This window comes from Arvicanthis niloticus, chromosome 2 (assembly GCF_011762505.2).
Source record: "Arvicanthis niloticus isolate mArvNil1 chromosome 2, mArvNil1.pat.X, whole genome shotgun sequence".
In the NCBI taxonomy this organism is placed as follows: domain Eukaryota; kingdom Metazoa; phylum Chordata; class Mammalia; order Rodentia; family Muridae; genus Arvicanthis; species Arvicanthis niloticus.
Genome location: NC_047659.1, coordinates 93,765,918 through 93,782,638, shown reverse-complemented (window position 1 = coordinate 93,782,638; position 16,721 = coordinate 93,765,918). Strand labels below are relative to the sequence as shown.

General features: G+C 44.0%; 1 protein-coding gene and 1 long non-coding RNA gene across 7 annotated transcripts in view; one reads left to right on the top strand and one right to left on the bottom strand.

The window, feature by feature from the left end:
• Positions 1–8,601, top strand: part of LOC143441410 (uncharacterized) — a 24,811-nt gene extending 16,210 nt beyond the window's left edge. For 2 of the 3 annotated variants that reach the window (XR_013108778.1, XR_013108776.1), the window contains 2 exons: positions 2,463–2,568; positions 8,459–8,600. This is a non-coding gene — a long non-coding RNA (uncharacterized LOC143441410). Of the gene's footprint in view, positions 1–2,462; positions 2,569–3,383; positions 3,490–8,458 lie in introns of all 3 variants that reach the window. The other variant, XR_013108777.1, reaches the window with a different exon arrangement.
• Slc28a2 (solute carrier family 28 member 2) overlaps positions 1–16,721 on the bottom strand; it is a 22,530-nt gene extending 5,809 nt beyond the window's left edge. Inside the window, exons 1-14 of one of the 4 annotated variants that reach the window (XM_076929646.1) lie at positions 16,243–16,721; positions 15,507–15,693; positions 14,866–14,962; positions 14,669–14,760; positions 8,991–9,082; positions 8,395–8,578; positions 6,207–6,348; positions 5,140–5,253; positions 4,625–4,702; positions 4,153–4,233; positions 3,655–3,735; positions 788–913; positions 576–706; positions 4–172 (exon numbers count right to left, since the gene is read on the bottom strand). In XM_076929646.1, coding sequence (XP_076785761.1) covers positions 4–172; positions 576–706; positions 788–913; positions 3,655–3,735; positions 4,153–4,233; positions 4,625–4,702; positions 5,140–5,253; positions 6,207–6,348; positions 8,395–8,578; positions 8,991–9,082; positions 14,669–14,760; positions 14,866–14,946 — 1,371 coding nt within the window. In that variant the 5' untranslated portion in view covers positions 14,947–14,962; positions 15,507–15,693; positions 16,243–16,721. Of the gene's footprint in view, positions 1–3; positions 173–575; positions 707–787; positions 914–3,654; positions 3,736–4,152; positions 4,234–4,624; positions 4,703–5,139; positions 5,254–6,206; positions 6,349–8,394; positions 8,579–8,990; positions 9,083–14,668; positions 14,761–14,865; positions 14,963–15,506; positions 15,757–16,242 lie in introns of those variants that run through there. The other 3 variants (XM_076929645.1, XM_034495769.2, XM_076929647.1) reach the window with 3 other exon arrangements.

Here is a 16,721-nt window from a genome sequence, read left to right as displayed (position 1 = left end):
TACCTGGAAAGTGAGTCCATGGATATCCACCATTTCCCCCAGCCAGGAGAGGGTAGCATTGACGAAGGCCAATACAGCCAGAAAGGCAATCAGGTTGGCTGCCACGTTAGCAACAAGGCCTATGGCATCTGTGGCTCCATTGCTCGCAGCTTCTAGGATATTCCTCTCTTCCCTGTGGTTATTGGGCATAGAGAAAGAATATGCTACCTACAGTAGTCTCAGCTCCTCAGAGAGCTCCTCTGACCCTAAAGTGGAAGAAGTGGGTAGCCAGCCATTGTGAGGGGTGACGGGACTCCTTAGTAATTATAATAGTGGAGATTACTCTGAAGTGATTCAATGCTATTGCCATGAAAGTCTGATGCCAAGGACATGGAATACTTGTAAAAGGCACCAATGCCAGGTGGGAAGATTAAATTCAGACAACACAGAATTGAAAATGATTAGCTGGAAGCAGAGATAGCAAAGGGGGACATGGAGTGACAGACCTTCTTCCTTTGGGGAAACTGGAAGTCTCTAGCACACTGGGCTTCTGTAGGTAGCACACCTTACCATCTCCTGACCTGTCCCCAGCTCACCCTCGAGGCAGCTTCACTCCCTCCTTGCTCTTGAACTTGGACTCTTCTACTTCTGGATATACCAGTTTGGACAAGGCAAGTGCACAAGGGGCAGCCATCACTGAGGCAGAGATCAAGGACGATGCATCAATCTGTAAAGACAGATGGGGGTTAGCACCACTGTAGGGCTCAACTTGGGTGCACCAGGATCGATTATGTTGACTTAGCCTCACCCCAAAGGATATGAAGGCTCCCAACACCGTGCCTGCTATGGTAGCAAAGCCTCCAGTCATCACTGCATGGATTTCAGACATGGTCATGTCTGCAAGGTAGGGACGGATGAGAAGAGGTGCCTCTGTCTAAAAACAAGGAAAAAAATAGTCACATGCCAACAGGTTATTACTCCTCATGTCGAAGTGCTTACTTAGCCCAGGCAGAAAATAGACCCATCAGATACACGCTCTTCCAGCTGGTGGACAAAAAACCTGCCCAACGGTCTCCTTGCTGGCCTGTTTTCATGTGTTCCTGTATCATGTTATAGAATACTGTAGATGACTGGTGTTCATGTACTTTGTTTGCCATGTCTAAATCCATGCAGTTAGTGAGTAAATTATAAGGTACAGTCCACTTGCTGACCACACACTACATATCAACAAAACATACATTAAAGGAACCGAAAATAGCTTATCTAAGCTAATACTTCATGAAATAATAAGAAAATAATGTCAAGCCAGCAAGAAAGTTCAGCCTGAAGACCTGAGAGCATTATCTAGAACCCACATGGTAAATAAAAGGAAGAAACTGACATCCACACGTTGTCATCTGACCAACACATGAGAGCCATGAAACATGAGTACTTACACATACGCAACTGACATCCACAAGTTGTCATCTGACTAACACATGAGAGCCATGATACATGAGTACTTACACATATGCACACACACACACAGAGAGAGAGAGAGAGTCCACATACGCAACTGACATCCACAAGTTGTCATCTGACTAACACATGAGAGCCATGATACATGAGTACTTACACATACGCACACACACACACACACACACACACACACACACACACACACACACAGAGTCATTAAATGGATATAATGCAATTTTTTAATGAAATGTTTGTAGCTTTTTATTAATTAGGAAGATTCAAGGAGGAAATTACCTAGCCTTAATCTAGGAGGTCATTTATCCTTTAATGAGTGTCAGCAAAAGGATGTATCAGCTTAGTAGAGCATTAATGCAAGGTTCCTGATCTTAGATGACTAGGGTCTAGCTGGAAAAATTCAACTGATTATAGATAATTTTAGCAAAATGTTAGGTCATGATAAAAGAATCCAGAAGTACTCTGAAAACAGATCAAAATCAGATAAACAACCCAAGACTTTGGGAGAAAAAGACCCCAATGTTGACTTCTTATTCACTTGAAAAACTATTGTCCCTAATGTTGATTTGACCAGTCAATAGCATAGATTTAACACTAGAAAGGTTAATGTTGATTATCAATAATTATGATAGACTCTCCTAAAAAATGACTCTAGGAATGCCTGTGAGGGGTTATCTTGATAGGTCAACCTGTGAGAGATTATTTAAAGCAGAAAGACCAACTCTAAAAGTGAGTAGGACCATTCCCTAGGCTTGGGTCCTGGACACTGGGGACAAGCATCATTCATTATTCAGCTGCCTTAAGCTCCTGTCACCAAGCTCCTCCAAACAGGATGGCTGTACTCTCAAACTGTGAAGCAAAATAAAGCCTCTCTCTCTCTCTCTCTCTCTCTCTCTCTCTCTCTCTCTCTCTCTCTCTCTCTTCTCTCTCTCCTCTCTCTCTCTCTCTCTCTCTCTCTCTCTCTCTCTCTCTCTCGCTGTCTCGCTCTTCTCTCTCTCTCTCATAAACAGAGTGTTTTATTCTGCAGAAGTCCAGCATGCTGGAGTCTCCCATTATCAAGATAGACAAGCAAGTGAACTTGCAGGCCTGATTTAAAGCACATAAGGGAATTCCAGGGTAGGTGACCTCTTGGTTAATCTTCATTTCATTACTAGGATGTGGGGGTTGAAAACTTGCTGGGGAGATCTAGAGACTGTTACTGAGGAAGAAAGTCTAGAAACTGCTGTTGACCCATTGTCCTTGCCTCAGGCCAGGTGGAGGGGCAGCTTCTGAGGTGTGGACTTGCCTGGAATTGCCCAGTTCTTTTTTTGGTTTTTCAAGACAGGGTTTCTCTGTGTAGCCCTGGCTGTCCTAGAAATCACTCTGTAGACCAGGCTGGCCTCGAACTCAGAAATCTGTCTGCCTCTGCCTCCTAAGCGCTGGGATTAAAGGCGTGCGCCACCACCGCCCGGCTGCCCAGTTCTTAGAAACAAAGATTTAAGGCCTTTCTCTCTTAATATGCTTTTTATTTCAAAGTACTTGATTGCAGCAAAAGGGAAAGACACCTATTCCACACAAATACTTGCTCTCATTCCACACAGATGGATGCTCTGAGAAAGATGCTATAGAAAGAACTCTGTTAGTCCTGAGCAAGACAGGTCATTACCTCCTCAGAAACCTTGGAAAATCACAGGGAATCACAGCAAGAAACCCGAGGTAGCTCAGCCATCCTTCCTAGCTCCTGAGAGGATAAGGCTTAGACCAGGACATTCACCTATCTAACCGTGTGAGAAGCTGGACCAGTGGCTAAGGACATCCTTCTAGATAGTGTGTCCAGACTGTGCATTAGGTATCAAGGGTTAAAGCAATGAACTAAGTTCTCCTTAACCCTCTGAGGAGTCTTTCATAAGGACTGACTGACCCACAGTCTTCATCTGTCTACTTTTCATAAGAAAAAAACGAGCCTTTCAAGCTGCATGGTGACATATGCATATACGCTCACCACTTGGGAGGTGGAGGCAGGAAGAAGAGGAATTCAAGGTCGACCTCAACTACTTAGTGAGTATGAGGTCAACCTGGGCTACATGAGACCCTGTCTTAGAAAAACAGGAAGGAAGGAGGTGGGGAGGGAAGGGGGAGGGAAAATCCTCTTTCTAAATTTGTTCTCTGCTAAGTTCTCGGTTCTTGAGAGATGAGAAAAACAGAAGGCTCCAGGGTACGTACCATCCCCACAAAGATGTTTCCTGCCACAGCCAGAGTCTCTGCAGCAGTGGTACCCATGGTGATTTGCAGGAACCAGGCAATCTACAAGAATCCAGACACATAAATCTTCGACATTAGCAGGAGTCTTGGATAGTGTCCAGCAAAACCCCTCCCTGCTATTCCATTTAGTGGTAAAGAAACTGAGACCTGGAGAGATAGTGTGGTCCAGAGTAACAGAACAAATTACAAACATATTAGGCAGACCTCAGGCCTTGGGGCTTCTAGAACAAGCAAATTCAACCCAGTATGAAAGAGCTTTTTACCATATTCTGCCTTCCGCCTATCTCCAGCCTGGGGAATCATTTGATACCAGGACACTTCAGAGAGCTTGCCTTTTCAATTTGGTTCTGATTCTCCACATCCCATGTATGAACTTTCTCCCCCAACCTAAGTATGAACTCATTCATTCCCCTGACAGACTCAAGCTGAAGGGCCTTTCGTGGAACCCAAATGCCTTACCTTCTGAATCACCCACTGCACAAGGCCCAGGTAGTAGAGAATAGACATCACGCATCCAAAGAAAATAATGATTGGCAGAGACTGCAACAAGAACAGAGGCAGCATATGAGAGATTATCCTGCGTGGGCTGCGTATGACATGAGCTAGCTCTTGCAGGCCTCTAAACAGAGTTCTGGGAATGCCCAGATATAAGATTCTGGGTATCAGATGCAGTGTAGTTTAGGAATAAACTCAAAATGTACTGCAGACTATCAGCCTATCAGTATTAAACACAGGATACTTCCTGAGCCTCTTCCTACACCTGCCTTTAAACCAACTTCATGATGGTAAGGATCATGGGGAAAGAGTAGATCCCAACTCCAGGATCAAGTTGGCAAAGGCTGCCAGGTCTTGGGAACAGTCACATCATCCCTGGCTCTACTTCCCTGCCCTTCACTGACACTGCCATTCCTGCCCACAAAACAGGTATTACCTGGAAAGCAAAAACACTTTGGACCAGTGTATCACCAAAAACAAAACTGGATCCTTCCACAGTATAAGCCAGGAAAATCTGAAGTGGGAAGAAAAGGGACAAGAATTAGGACAGGCGGGATACAGAGGAAGATGGGATCTGACTCAGGCGTGACCACCTGTGGGCCATGTCCCAAAAGTTGGTCATGAAATGACAGACTTAGCAAATCACTTCTCTTCACCTAGATTCTCACATGAACCCCCTTTCTCTCTCTCTCTCTCTCTCTCTCTCTCTCTCTCTCTCTCTCTCTCTCTCTCTCTCTATACCCAACCAGATTCTGTATGCTACCTGAATCCCATTTCTCTTTACCCAACTGAATTCTGTATTCTTATCTGAACCCCATTACTTTCTCTCTTTACCCGACCAGATTCTGCCACACCATCATTAAGGCGTAGTTCCAAAGCCTCCTGCTTCCCTCAAATCTACATTCTTTGGGGTTCCTGGGGAAGAAAACTCCGACATCCAATTCCCTGTACCTGGATCTGATCTCCCAGCCATTGAAATGCATTAAATCCAGGTTCAGTTCTGATGACCAAAATCCCAAAGACGAACTGGAGGCCAAGGCCCCAAAACACTGTCCTCCAGCACACCTGAGACCAAAAAGAAAATATTCCAGCATGAGTTACAAACTTCGCTCAGCCATTGCCTAATTCTACCATGTGCTGGGAGTGGTGCTAAGTGAGGGTGTTAACAGTCTGGGTAACAAGCTGTGCTGGCTAGTTTTATGTCAACTTGACACAAACTAGTTATCTAAGGGGAAGAAACCTCAGTTGAGAAATACCTCCATAAGATTGGGCTGGAAACAAGACTGTATAGCATTCTTAATTAGTGATTGATGATGGAGGGCCCAGGCCATTTTGAGTGGTGCCACCCCTAGGCTGGTGGTCCTGAGTTCTATAAGAAAACACGCTGAGCAAGCCATGTGGAACAAGGCAGTAAGCAGCACCCCTCCACTGCATCTGCATCAGCTCCTGCCTCCACACATCCCACCCTGTTTGAGTTCCTGTTCTGACTTCCTTCGATGATGAACAGTGATGAGGAAAGCATAAGACAAATAAAACCCTTCCCTCCCCAAGTTGCCCTCGGCCATGGAGTCCTACCACAAAAATAGCACAGGGAACAGGGAAACGGGTAAGGAAAAAGATGGTGATATTGTGCACAGGCAAGTATGTTCGTACTGAGTTTTAAAATAAGTTACATTATAGAAAAGACACAACTTCTGCAAACATCACTCCTGCATAATGCCATCTGATTCTCTGCCATACTCTGCTTTCTTTCTTTCTTTCTTTCTTTCTTTCTTTCTTTGTATTTCATTTTATTTTTCTTTAATGCTGACTAGATTCATATATACCACCATAACAATTAACAGGCCAAAGGTCTCTAAAAGCTTTCAAACTTCGCAAGGAATAAACCTGTCAAAGGAAGATTCCGGGAGATATTGCTTAGCTCTGCCTTTATCACGAGTACCTGACATGGGCACTTTATAATTTCTGCATAGCCCTTGCTGTGTGTTCTATGCCCAACCTAAATACCCCAAACTCACCGCACTGTGATGTTTGGAGCAGGCAAAGAGGATAAGGATGAACATACAGATCCCTGCGAAGGAGATTAGCTGCTCTGGCCTTTGAGCTGTGTCGAGAGCCAGCCATAGGATAAGGCCAACAACAGAAGCTCCCATGAACACCCTGGAGGAGGAATGACAAAGCTCTGTCACCGACTCAGGTGGTGAGCAGCAGAGACCCCCCTTAGTCGGAGGCTCAGTGAGATAATGCAGAAGCTTATTTCTCATTAGACAGAAATGGACCATGAGAATCATCTGGTAGCTCCCTAGTTTCTTCTCCTCCCTGCCCCAATTTACATAAAGAAGTATCTAATCTGAGAATACAAACCACATAACTTCTCATTTCTCATATAGACATATTAATAAAATGTGATGTGCAGAGTCATCCATGCTTCCAGTGACTAATAAAAATATCGAGAACAGAAGAAAATAATGAGCCGGTCCCTTATGGATTGCTACTCCTTTTTTAACCACTCCAAAGGTTGGAATCAAATACATCATCTATGGACTTACAGCCTTTACTACATAGACTAGAGGCTGAGGATATAACTCCGCAGAGCATCTGCCTAGAATATACAAGCCCCTGGGTCCAGTCTCTAGCCTACCAAAACAAATAAGAGCCAGTCATGTGCTGCAAACCTTAAGAAGCAGAGGTAGGAGAAATGTGAATTTAAGATTGGGATTGGAGAAGTGGCTGAGCAGCTGAGAACACTTCTTCTAATGGCAGACTCAGGATCAATTCCCAGCACACACATGGTGGCTCACCAACCATCTGTAACTCCAGTCCCAAGGGATCTGATGCCCTCTTCTGAACACAGTGGTCCCCAGCCATGCATTTGGCACACACACACACACATACATGCAGACAAAATGCTCATGCACATAAAATTGGAAAAGATAGTTCACTTATGCTTATGAGCAAGTGTGCTCCTAGACTCTGAGAGTGTCTCTCAACCTGTGGGTCAAGACCCCTTTAGAGGGTCGTATATCAGATATCATACATATCAGATATTTATATTATGATAATAGTACATAACAATACATAACGGTGGCAAAATTACAATTAGGATAGCAATGAAACCATTTTCTGGTTGGGGTTACCACAGCATGAGGAATTACATTAAAAGCTCACAGCATTAGAAAGGTTGATAGCCACTGCTCTAAGGGGCTGTAAAGACGAAAGCAGGTAGAGGGGCTCTGGAGGACCAGAGGGGAAAGGGCTAAATCACAGGGCAGGAGAGACAACCTGGCTAATAGCTGGATGTAAGTGCAAGCATCTGCTCTGACCACTCCACTGAGGAGAAGCATGGGTGTTCTCACGTCTGTCATGGACTCTTGGGATTTGGGACTGAAACTCCTCCCTGATATGGAGTCCCATCTGCACCAACAGTGCTGACCCAAGGCTATCAGAAACTTGACTGGAGCTCAAAGGCCTGTTGCTGCTATGTGTTCTCTACATTTTGTCTTTGGATAGGTAAGAGCCTAGAGCCCACTCAGGAACTGTCAAAGGAAGATAGTAAAGAGATGGCTTTGATACTCAGCCATCTCTTGCCTAGGTAAAGGCTTGCCTGGGATGCATAAGGCCTTGGGTTCAGCCCCCAGCAATCCATGAACTGAGTGTGGTAGTGCATGTGTAATCCTGGCACTCAAGAGGTGGAGGCAGGAGGATCAGAAGTCCAAAGTCATCTTTCGCTACATCCTTGGTTCTGAGACCAGCCTAGACAAGAGACCTTGTCTTATGATAAAGAAAAGAAATGGATGAGGGGGAAAGGGGGAGAAAAAAGGAGACAAAAAGAGAGTTTTGACCTCCTCAGTGAGTTAATCTACTGACATATTCACAATTAAAAGGGCTGTTAGGAGGTGGTGGAGCTATAGACGGTGAGATCCAACTGGTGGAAGTCAGTCACTGGAACACGCCCTTGTAGATTGCACCCTGTGCGAGGTCCCTTGCCCTACTGATGTCCTTGCCTCCTGGCCTCCATGATGTGAACAGCTTTGCTTCCCCTGTTCACTTTCCACCAGATATTCTGCCCTATCACCAGCCAACACTGATGGGGCTAAGCGACCATACAGACCATACACTAAGCCTGTGAAACTGGGAGCCAGGACAGCCTTTGTGTTGTTCTTACGTATTTTGTGAACAGCAGCAAAAACTGATCAACACACTTACCACTTTACCCAAAGTCTCAGGCGGGTGTTTTTCAAGGGCTTCAAGCATCTTATTAATTTTTTAGCAAAGAATTTTTTCAGAAAGTGGCAAGCCAGGATGAAGATCACAAGACAGGTGATGACAAACAAGGCCAGCGCCCTCTGGAAGTTCAGGATGCAAGCTGCCAGGAAGTAGGCAGCGTAAGCTGTGAAGAGAAGGTGAAGAGTGGGAGTCACCATGCCAGTCCTCTCTGCTCCTGGGGAAGTCTCACCCCCTTCTTGTTCAGCTGCTGCCCTTGCACTCTCCCTTAGATGTGATCCACATCCACTGCCAGTCTCTTTGAAAATCAGACATCTCTTCTTCAATGTTTTAAAAAAAAATTTCAAACCTGTCAAATAGTGTGGTTTTGAACTGTGGCTTATCTTTGAATTTCACTTATCCTTCTGGGTATGAGGCAATAAATTATATTTACCTACAGGCAGTTAGGATCTGTACCTCAAATAGCCTTCTGGCTTATTTATGAGTACTACTGGTTTTCACCCAGCAATAATCTTGACACAAGCTGACAGTTGTAAAATTGCTCGTGTTTCCCCCTCCATGAATTCTCATGATCTCACCTAAACACAAGAGACCAAGCAGGATCTTTTTGAATAAACCAGCATGTCTTTCAAAGAAACTTCTCGCCTTGGTGAAAGGCTGAAGAATCCTCCTGATGAGAAGCCAAAATTAGAATGTGAGCATTACTTCATCCTGTTTGTGCAATTCTTTGAACTTGATAGACCAGGCAAAGTTTGTTCTTAATAAAGAAAATTAATCAGATGAAGATGTTCGACATTACTCCAACAAGGCCCCCAAAGGCTAGCTCAAACTTTTCGCCTGTGCGTCAGGTCAGAAAGGCTGACTCGGTCTAGAGTAGCTACGTCATTGGTGATTTACTACCACAGAAGTGGACAGTGATCTGTGTTTCTCCTAAGGACAGGCATTGCTCAGCTTCCACTGTCCTCCTGTCCTTCTTAGAGGCTATTCTATCACAGCGCCCTACAACCACACAAAGCTAGTACTTTGAGTAGTTGTTCATACATTGGCAGATAAGACAGAAAACAACACCAAACTCTAGGTTGACAGGCCTGAGTGAAGATGCTCAGTAAGATTGCTTTGTATAGTCTTTCCTATGTGTTTGGGCTCAAAGGACTCGCAAATACTAACAACATTGATTCTCTAATAACCCTGGAGGTGGTTGCTATTGCAACCTGAAAGCCAGGGAGCCAAGTAACTTTCCCAAGGTCACAGAGATTGTCAGGAGGAGAGCTTGTCTCTGAGTAGCCTGGCTTCTGAACCTAAACTCTCCATCATCATCATCATCGTCCCAGGCTGCACCTTACCTAACCCCATCATCTGTCTTTGCCATCCTAAGTGTCCTTAGCATACTGCAGCCACGTGTGCAAAATGATCCCATGCCCACATTCTTGGAAGCTCCAAAGAAAGTGAACCCAGCTAGAACCCAGCTAGAAGTGACCTGTCTGACTATGGTGGTATAAGGTATGGTGTTTAGCTGCAGATGGGACCAGCTGCTAAACAGTCTGGGGTCTTGGTACAAACAGTTTTGGGTCCCATCTCTATTGGTGCCTATACCACTTAACTTAGGGCTGAACCTGTTATAACCATAGCCCCCATATCCTTCCTTCTTCAGTCTCACCTCTCTCCCCTTATCTTCTGCAGGAAGTCTAACCCTGGCTTGCCTCAACAGAGTGTACATTCTCAGATGCAGGGAAGTAAGAGAGCGAGGGAAACTATCCTTATCACCCTTGGATTGGTGATCCAAGACCTTGGGTGGTCTAAGCCCATCACCTCAGTAGGATGTTTGGGATCTCAAGGCCTCTGCACCTTCTCTGCTTAGTGGAATGCAACAGAAAGTTTACAGTGTCAGTACCTGACAGCAGTGATCCTCTAATAACCCTAGAAGCGATTGCTCTTACAATCTGAACATCATTCACGAAGTACACAAAGCAACGCTCTCACTTTTGACTCTAGAATATCCATGAGTTCCAGGTCTTTAATTTGCTGCTCCAGGTCCTCACTCCACCCTGCTTAGGTCCTGAGAGTTCAATCTGTGAGAACATATCACTGGACTCCAAACCCTTTGGCTCATCTAGTGAGTTTCTGCCAATGGAACCTCACAAGAGATCACAATACAGAGAGCTCACACCTAACCAGTGAGAGATTCTGATCTGACTAGACTACCGGGTTCTCTTGCACTATATCCTTCTGGTCTAGGAATACACTGTGTTCACTGTTCCAAACCTTAGATCTGGTACCATCCTTCCCATGGCTCAGCTCCACTTTACAACATTTTCAAATATCCGTCTTTGTTTGTTGCTGTTATGTGTGTATTTGTGGAGGCGAGAATTGTGCATGCAGAGGCCAGAGGAAGCTGCCAGAACTCGTGGAGCTAGGATCACAGGAAGTTGTAATCCACTGGCTGTGGCCTCTAGGTGCTGAGCATGGGACCTCTGAAAGAGCAGTGCATGTACTTAACCACTGAGCCATCTCTCCAGCAGCTTTTTTTGTTTTTTTCTTAATTCTCTTTTAGGTTAGCATTGGAGTTTATTATGCTATTTTCAAACATCTGTCATTATACTTTATTTGCACATAGTGGTCTCTTTATGAGTAAATTCTTTTCTGGTTATTCTAGTTTAAATATGCTACCTGTTTCCTAATTCACAAGATGAAGCTGGCTTAAAACTATGCCCAATTAAATACTTGTTGAGCAAAGCCACTGCAAAAGAGGAAGGGATATACATGAGTCTAAGAGTAAATGCACAGGCTTAGGGTTTCACCACCACCATTTCCTGGGAGGTTCAATAAGAACTTCAGAAATCACCTAAATATTTGCAAAACCCATGAACAATGGAATCCTAGAATACCAAGTTAGAACTCAGTATTAAAAAGAAAAAAAAAAGATGATGGACTATACATGAGAAATGTTCCAAAATGAAAAGAGAAAAGCATTTCAACCTTTTAAATTAGTCAAGTAGTCATAGATACACATACACAAGTGTCCATGAGTTCTGTATCTTGCCTGGTCCAACATCTTGCTACCAGTACCAAGCTCTTGTCCTACATAACGGTACAGTTTGAGCACTCGTATCAGTGCTATACCTAGAAATTGAATTGAGAAGTTTAACTGCTAGGTGAGTGAACACTGACACTTTGCCTGTACCTCCAAATATTTGTATGGAGGCTTTCCGGATATTGACTAAAGACAACCTTCTCACAGGCTTTCTGCCTCCATCCCCACGTGGTAGGTGGAAGACAAATGGGCGAGCATGGTTGGAAGCTCTAGCTAAGCATGACTTTAGTGGTCACCACATCCAACGGCAAAGATGCCCATGAGCTTTCTCAGTAAAACTATTTACAAGACGTAGAAACTCTCCTAACTCAAGGAGACAGAGGCCTGTGTAACAGCCAGAATCTGGAGCCCTTGATTTAGCTGTTAATTCATTCAGCTCAAGCTGAATAATTTCTAACAGTAGAAAACTTGAGGCATCTTTCAGACAATCCAGCTCCAGTGAATGCAGACAGTGTGGCCCTGGCTGTATCTTTACTACTCTGAGTTGAAGAAAGAAATAAAAGCAGGAGCTGAAGGAGTCAACTCAGAAACAACTGATGGTGTAAGAAAATGGTGAGGATTGCCCAGCACAGATGTCCAGAATCTTTCAAAAAGTTGAATGTCTTATTTTATACCCAATTAAATACCAGTCAGATAAGCTGCTACAAAACAAGAGAGGACATGCTCTGATATTGTAAAAATAAGTCACAGGCAAGAGATTTTGTCCGTTGTCTCCTAACCACAAACCCATTATCTGATGTACGAGTTCCCATAGCCAAAGTCATGTACACAACTGTGTTGTGCTAAATTTAGGGGGTGGGGGGTTTCTAACCCACCTTAGATCCTTTAGTTCTCAAATAAAAGAAACAACCCTTCAGAGTTATAATAAGCCTTAAATCATTAGAGCGTGGCAGCTCTCAGCCCTCTGTGCTATTTTGTCTGCTTCCTTGTCAATGACCTCAAGATATCACTTGCCATGTTCTCCCTGGGCTGCTCCTACTCCAACTGGACAGCCCTCAGGGCCATGTGCTCACAACCCATCTACCCCATGACACCTTCTTCCCTCTTTCTTCTTCCTTCCCAAGAGGCTGCCATGAGAAGAGATGGACCATGAACACATGGCCAAGAGAAACAGCAAGTAACAAAGACATATGGCTGGGATATAAGTTAAAATAGCTCCAAAGTCTGCCCAATCTAGGATTACAGCTAGCTGGTAAATAAAATACATGGATTGTGTATCTTTTATATGTGCTAGCTAGAATAATTATTTCTTTTTACACAACTGGTTTTGAACTGAAGAGCTGGATGATACTGTTGCGTAAGAAATTTACAAAGCCATCCAAAGGAGAATGGCAACTGCGTCTCACACACAAACACAGGCTAATAACCAGTGTGTAAAACTAAGAAAGGACTGAGCCAGAGTCTATCAGGGAACGCCACCATGTTTAAATCAGAGGTGATAGCTATGAGGAGCTGGAGAAGCTGGGGATAGATAGTTCTAAAGGTTCTCAGTCCAAATACAGTGATAAAGGACCTAAATCAGAACATAGCCACTACTGAGTCTCAGTAGTTGTGTTGTCTGGGAGAGAATTTTCCTCTACAAAACATCCACCTCCTTGCTTGATACAGCCCTCAGATAGCTGGTATCTGATCTTTACCATGCTATGGAGAAGCAATGCCAAAAGTCTAAAACAAAACAAAACCAAACACGAAGCTAGGTGTGGGGAATCATCACAGTCACAACTATATGCCCAGCTGAGCCAAGAAGAGTTTTGAGGCCAGCCTGAGTGTCAGAATAAGACAGACAGACAGACAGACAGACAGACAGACAGACAGATGATAGATAGATAGATAGATAGATAGATAGATAGATAGATAGATGATTGATATATAGATAGGTCTATAGATACATGGATAAATAGATGATAGATACATCAATAGATTATACACATAAATACATACATAATAGATATGAGATACATACATACATAGATAGACACATAGATACATAGATATATAGATATATAGATACATAAATAAGTAGATGGGCAGGCAGACATGAAGAACCTATACAATGGGTTTTCCAACCTACCCTCAGCTTCCTCCTCCAGAACTCTTCTCTCTTCAAGTTGGAGGCTGCATTTGTTCTGACAGGCAGTAGAGTTTTCCAAGGGAAGCTGTTCTGTCTCATGACTATGGCCCATGCCCATTTCAGGCTGGGCCCTTGTGTTTATTTCTTTTGCAAGGAAAATTTTTTGGTGCTATTTGAATAACTGAGGAACAAGAGAAGTGCTTAAGGTCACCACTCCTGCCGTGTGTGGTGGTGGAGGTTTCGGATCAGCCCTTGGTAGGTAAGTAAAAAATAGCTCTAACATTCATGTCTAAACTATGCTTAAAGAGGAAAAAATAACTTTAGGTGGGTGAAAGAGCATCTTACTATACTTCCCAGAACTCATCTTCCTGTATCAGCCTTCAAGGTAGAGTGGACAGGTGTGTATCACTATGCCAGCATGAAATTCCACTCATGTATTTAACAGCACGAATATAATCCCAGCCCTCAGGAGTTTGAGGCGAGAGCATGTCTGTAAACCCAAGGGCACCCTAGTTTATAAAGTGAGTACCAGGCCAACTGTGACTAGGCAGTAACATTCTATCAAAAAGCAAACTGAAGAAAGAAAAAGAAGAGAAAGACAAAGACCCAAAACCAAGCCAAAAAAAAAAAAAAAAAAAAAAAAAAAAAAAACAGGACATTCCTGGGCAGAGTTCAGCTATGGCTCCAAGCAGACTGACCACAGAATTTACCTTATTGACTGTTAAACTTCTCACCAAACGATGGAATGTTGTGATTACAAAAATTTACAAACTCTATTGTTCATCATAGATAATTACACATAGTAGTGCTTGATAAATGTTAGCCATTTACTGTTATTATTATTGCCGTTGCTGTTCTTTTTTTAATATTATCCCTGCAGGTACTGATGGGCTTGTCTACGTCATGGGCTTACATGCAGTTAATTCTATAAAATACGCACACACACATATTTACGTAGTAACATGTAGTGATCCTGGTCCTGTCTGTGAGTTCAGCAACCTGAGGATGAGCAGCTTCTCAGCCACTTCTCTTCCCTGCCCCCTCCCCCTCAGGTTCTTGGTTGCTAACTGAGCTGAACTCTAAAACACCCTTACCTCCAGAGAGAGGAATGCCCCAAGCCATCTTCCAGGCTGTGTCCCTGTGTCACTTCCTCCAGTATTTTGCCTTGCTGGAGATTTCCAACTTCCTATAAGTACAGGTAAACGTGAGATCAGCCATGCAGCCCTGCCAGGGGATCAAGAGACTGAGAAGGGCAACCGGAGCCACACAGCAGCCCATCGTCCTGAATTACCATGAGTTCCAGCCCTGGGTTCTCCATGCCATTCTCCGCTGTGGCCTGGGAAACAGACTTTCTTCCCTCTGGTTTCTCCATCTCCTGTTATCCCCTGCTGAAAAACAAACTGAAGGCTAAGGCTGGCTAATTTGTCATTCGGTCATGTGTGGCAAAGGAGAAGTTTTAAAGCCAGACCCTCTCAGAAAACGCAAAATTAACCTCTCTAAAAAGTCTGATGCTTCCATTAAGAATAAGAAGTAGAAAGATTGGGAACAGATTAATATAATAAATAACAAAGAGAAGAACTTGATTTCTTGTTGTAAATGATTATGGAAAAAGAGGCACTATGACAGACAAGAGATAAAGGTCAGGGAGGAACTGGGATCAATCGGTGGGCCTCCCAGGGCCCCAGAACCTGGGTTGAAATATAACCTATTTAGTCCCTCAAATTAAGGGTCATAGAGCAATCTTCTTTATCTTTTTCCTAGAGCAGGCCCCGCTGAGCTATGAGGAAAGGAGCGAGAGAGAAGATGATAGCTGAGGAAGCCCAGTATTGCTGGGGGAAAGAGAGATATCAACAGACTGCTTTAGGTAGGGTTCTCTAAGGAACAGAACCGATAGAGTGTGTATCTAAGAGATGGCTTCCACCAGTGACTTACAGTATGCTGGGTGGGTCCGCACAGCCCAGTCCCACAATGGCTGGAACCTGAGAGCTGCTCAGGTAACAAAAGCCAGATGCCTCAGCACTTCCAAATCTGGTTCCTGGAGACTCCTGGAGAGCTACTGATCTTCAGTGCACACTGGATCCTGGAGAAACTGGAGTCTGATGTCAGTGGGGATGGACAGCTGCAACAAGGATTAGTACTCTCACCAGCAGGAAGTGGAGGCAGGCAAGCAAACAGCAGTTTCCCGGCAAGCCTTCCTTTTATGTAGGTGGTTACCATTGAAAAGTGCCACCCACTCTAGGGGAGGGGCTGCTTGAAAACACGTTTCTTAGTTAAGCCTAATATTGTATAGTTATCTCATTACCGGTGAAAATGCATCGTTTTTCCCTCAGAATAACTGGAAGGCCCCTGGAGGAATACAGTCTTTTAGTGTTCTATGGCTTAACTACAATATAAATTTAAGAACATTTAATTACTGATATCATCTCAGTCATTACATTACTGGGTAAAGGAACAGAAAAGGGATGAAAATACAGATATTTGCTTATTCTGTGCATCTATCTACTCAAACATATTCTGAACAAAATTGGGACAGAAACATTCATGGGAATAACAGTCCTCATTTCTATAACAGATCTTGTCGCCTTAGCTGGAGCTATAACTATCTTCTGTACCCATTCTCTAGTCCCTCCACCCTCAGCAAGCACCTCAGGCAGTCTTGGTCCTTTACCTAGAGGAGTGACCGATGCCCTCACTCTTGAAGGGTCGAGGTTATGTATCATCCTTCCTGGGTTGAGCTGTAGTTTCCTGTTGGCTTTAATCACAGTGCAGATGTCTTGCATTTGATATGATCTTCCTTACCTCCATTGTGGGGAAAGAGTCCAATTTCCCTTTGGTCTGGGTCAACTATCCCTCTTAACTCTAGTGTTGCTTCCAAAGTGGCTAGAGAGTAATCTTAGCTTCCAGTTCAGTGGGATGTCTTCAGTTCCTCCTGGCCAAAGCATCCCCACTTCTGGAATCAAGACTTCTAGGCCAACAGAGCATAAGCTTGTGTGAACACAAAGCAAAAGTTTGTCTAGTGGGTCATGGGGATGCCGATGAGGTACCATTTCCATCTCCACATCTCCATCCTGGACCTCTGAGGCCTGAGAAATGGGAAAAACCACACACTGGGCACTGATTTGAGCATCAGACCTTCTGGAGAACCTC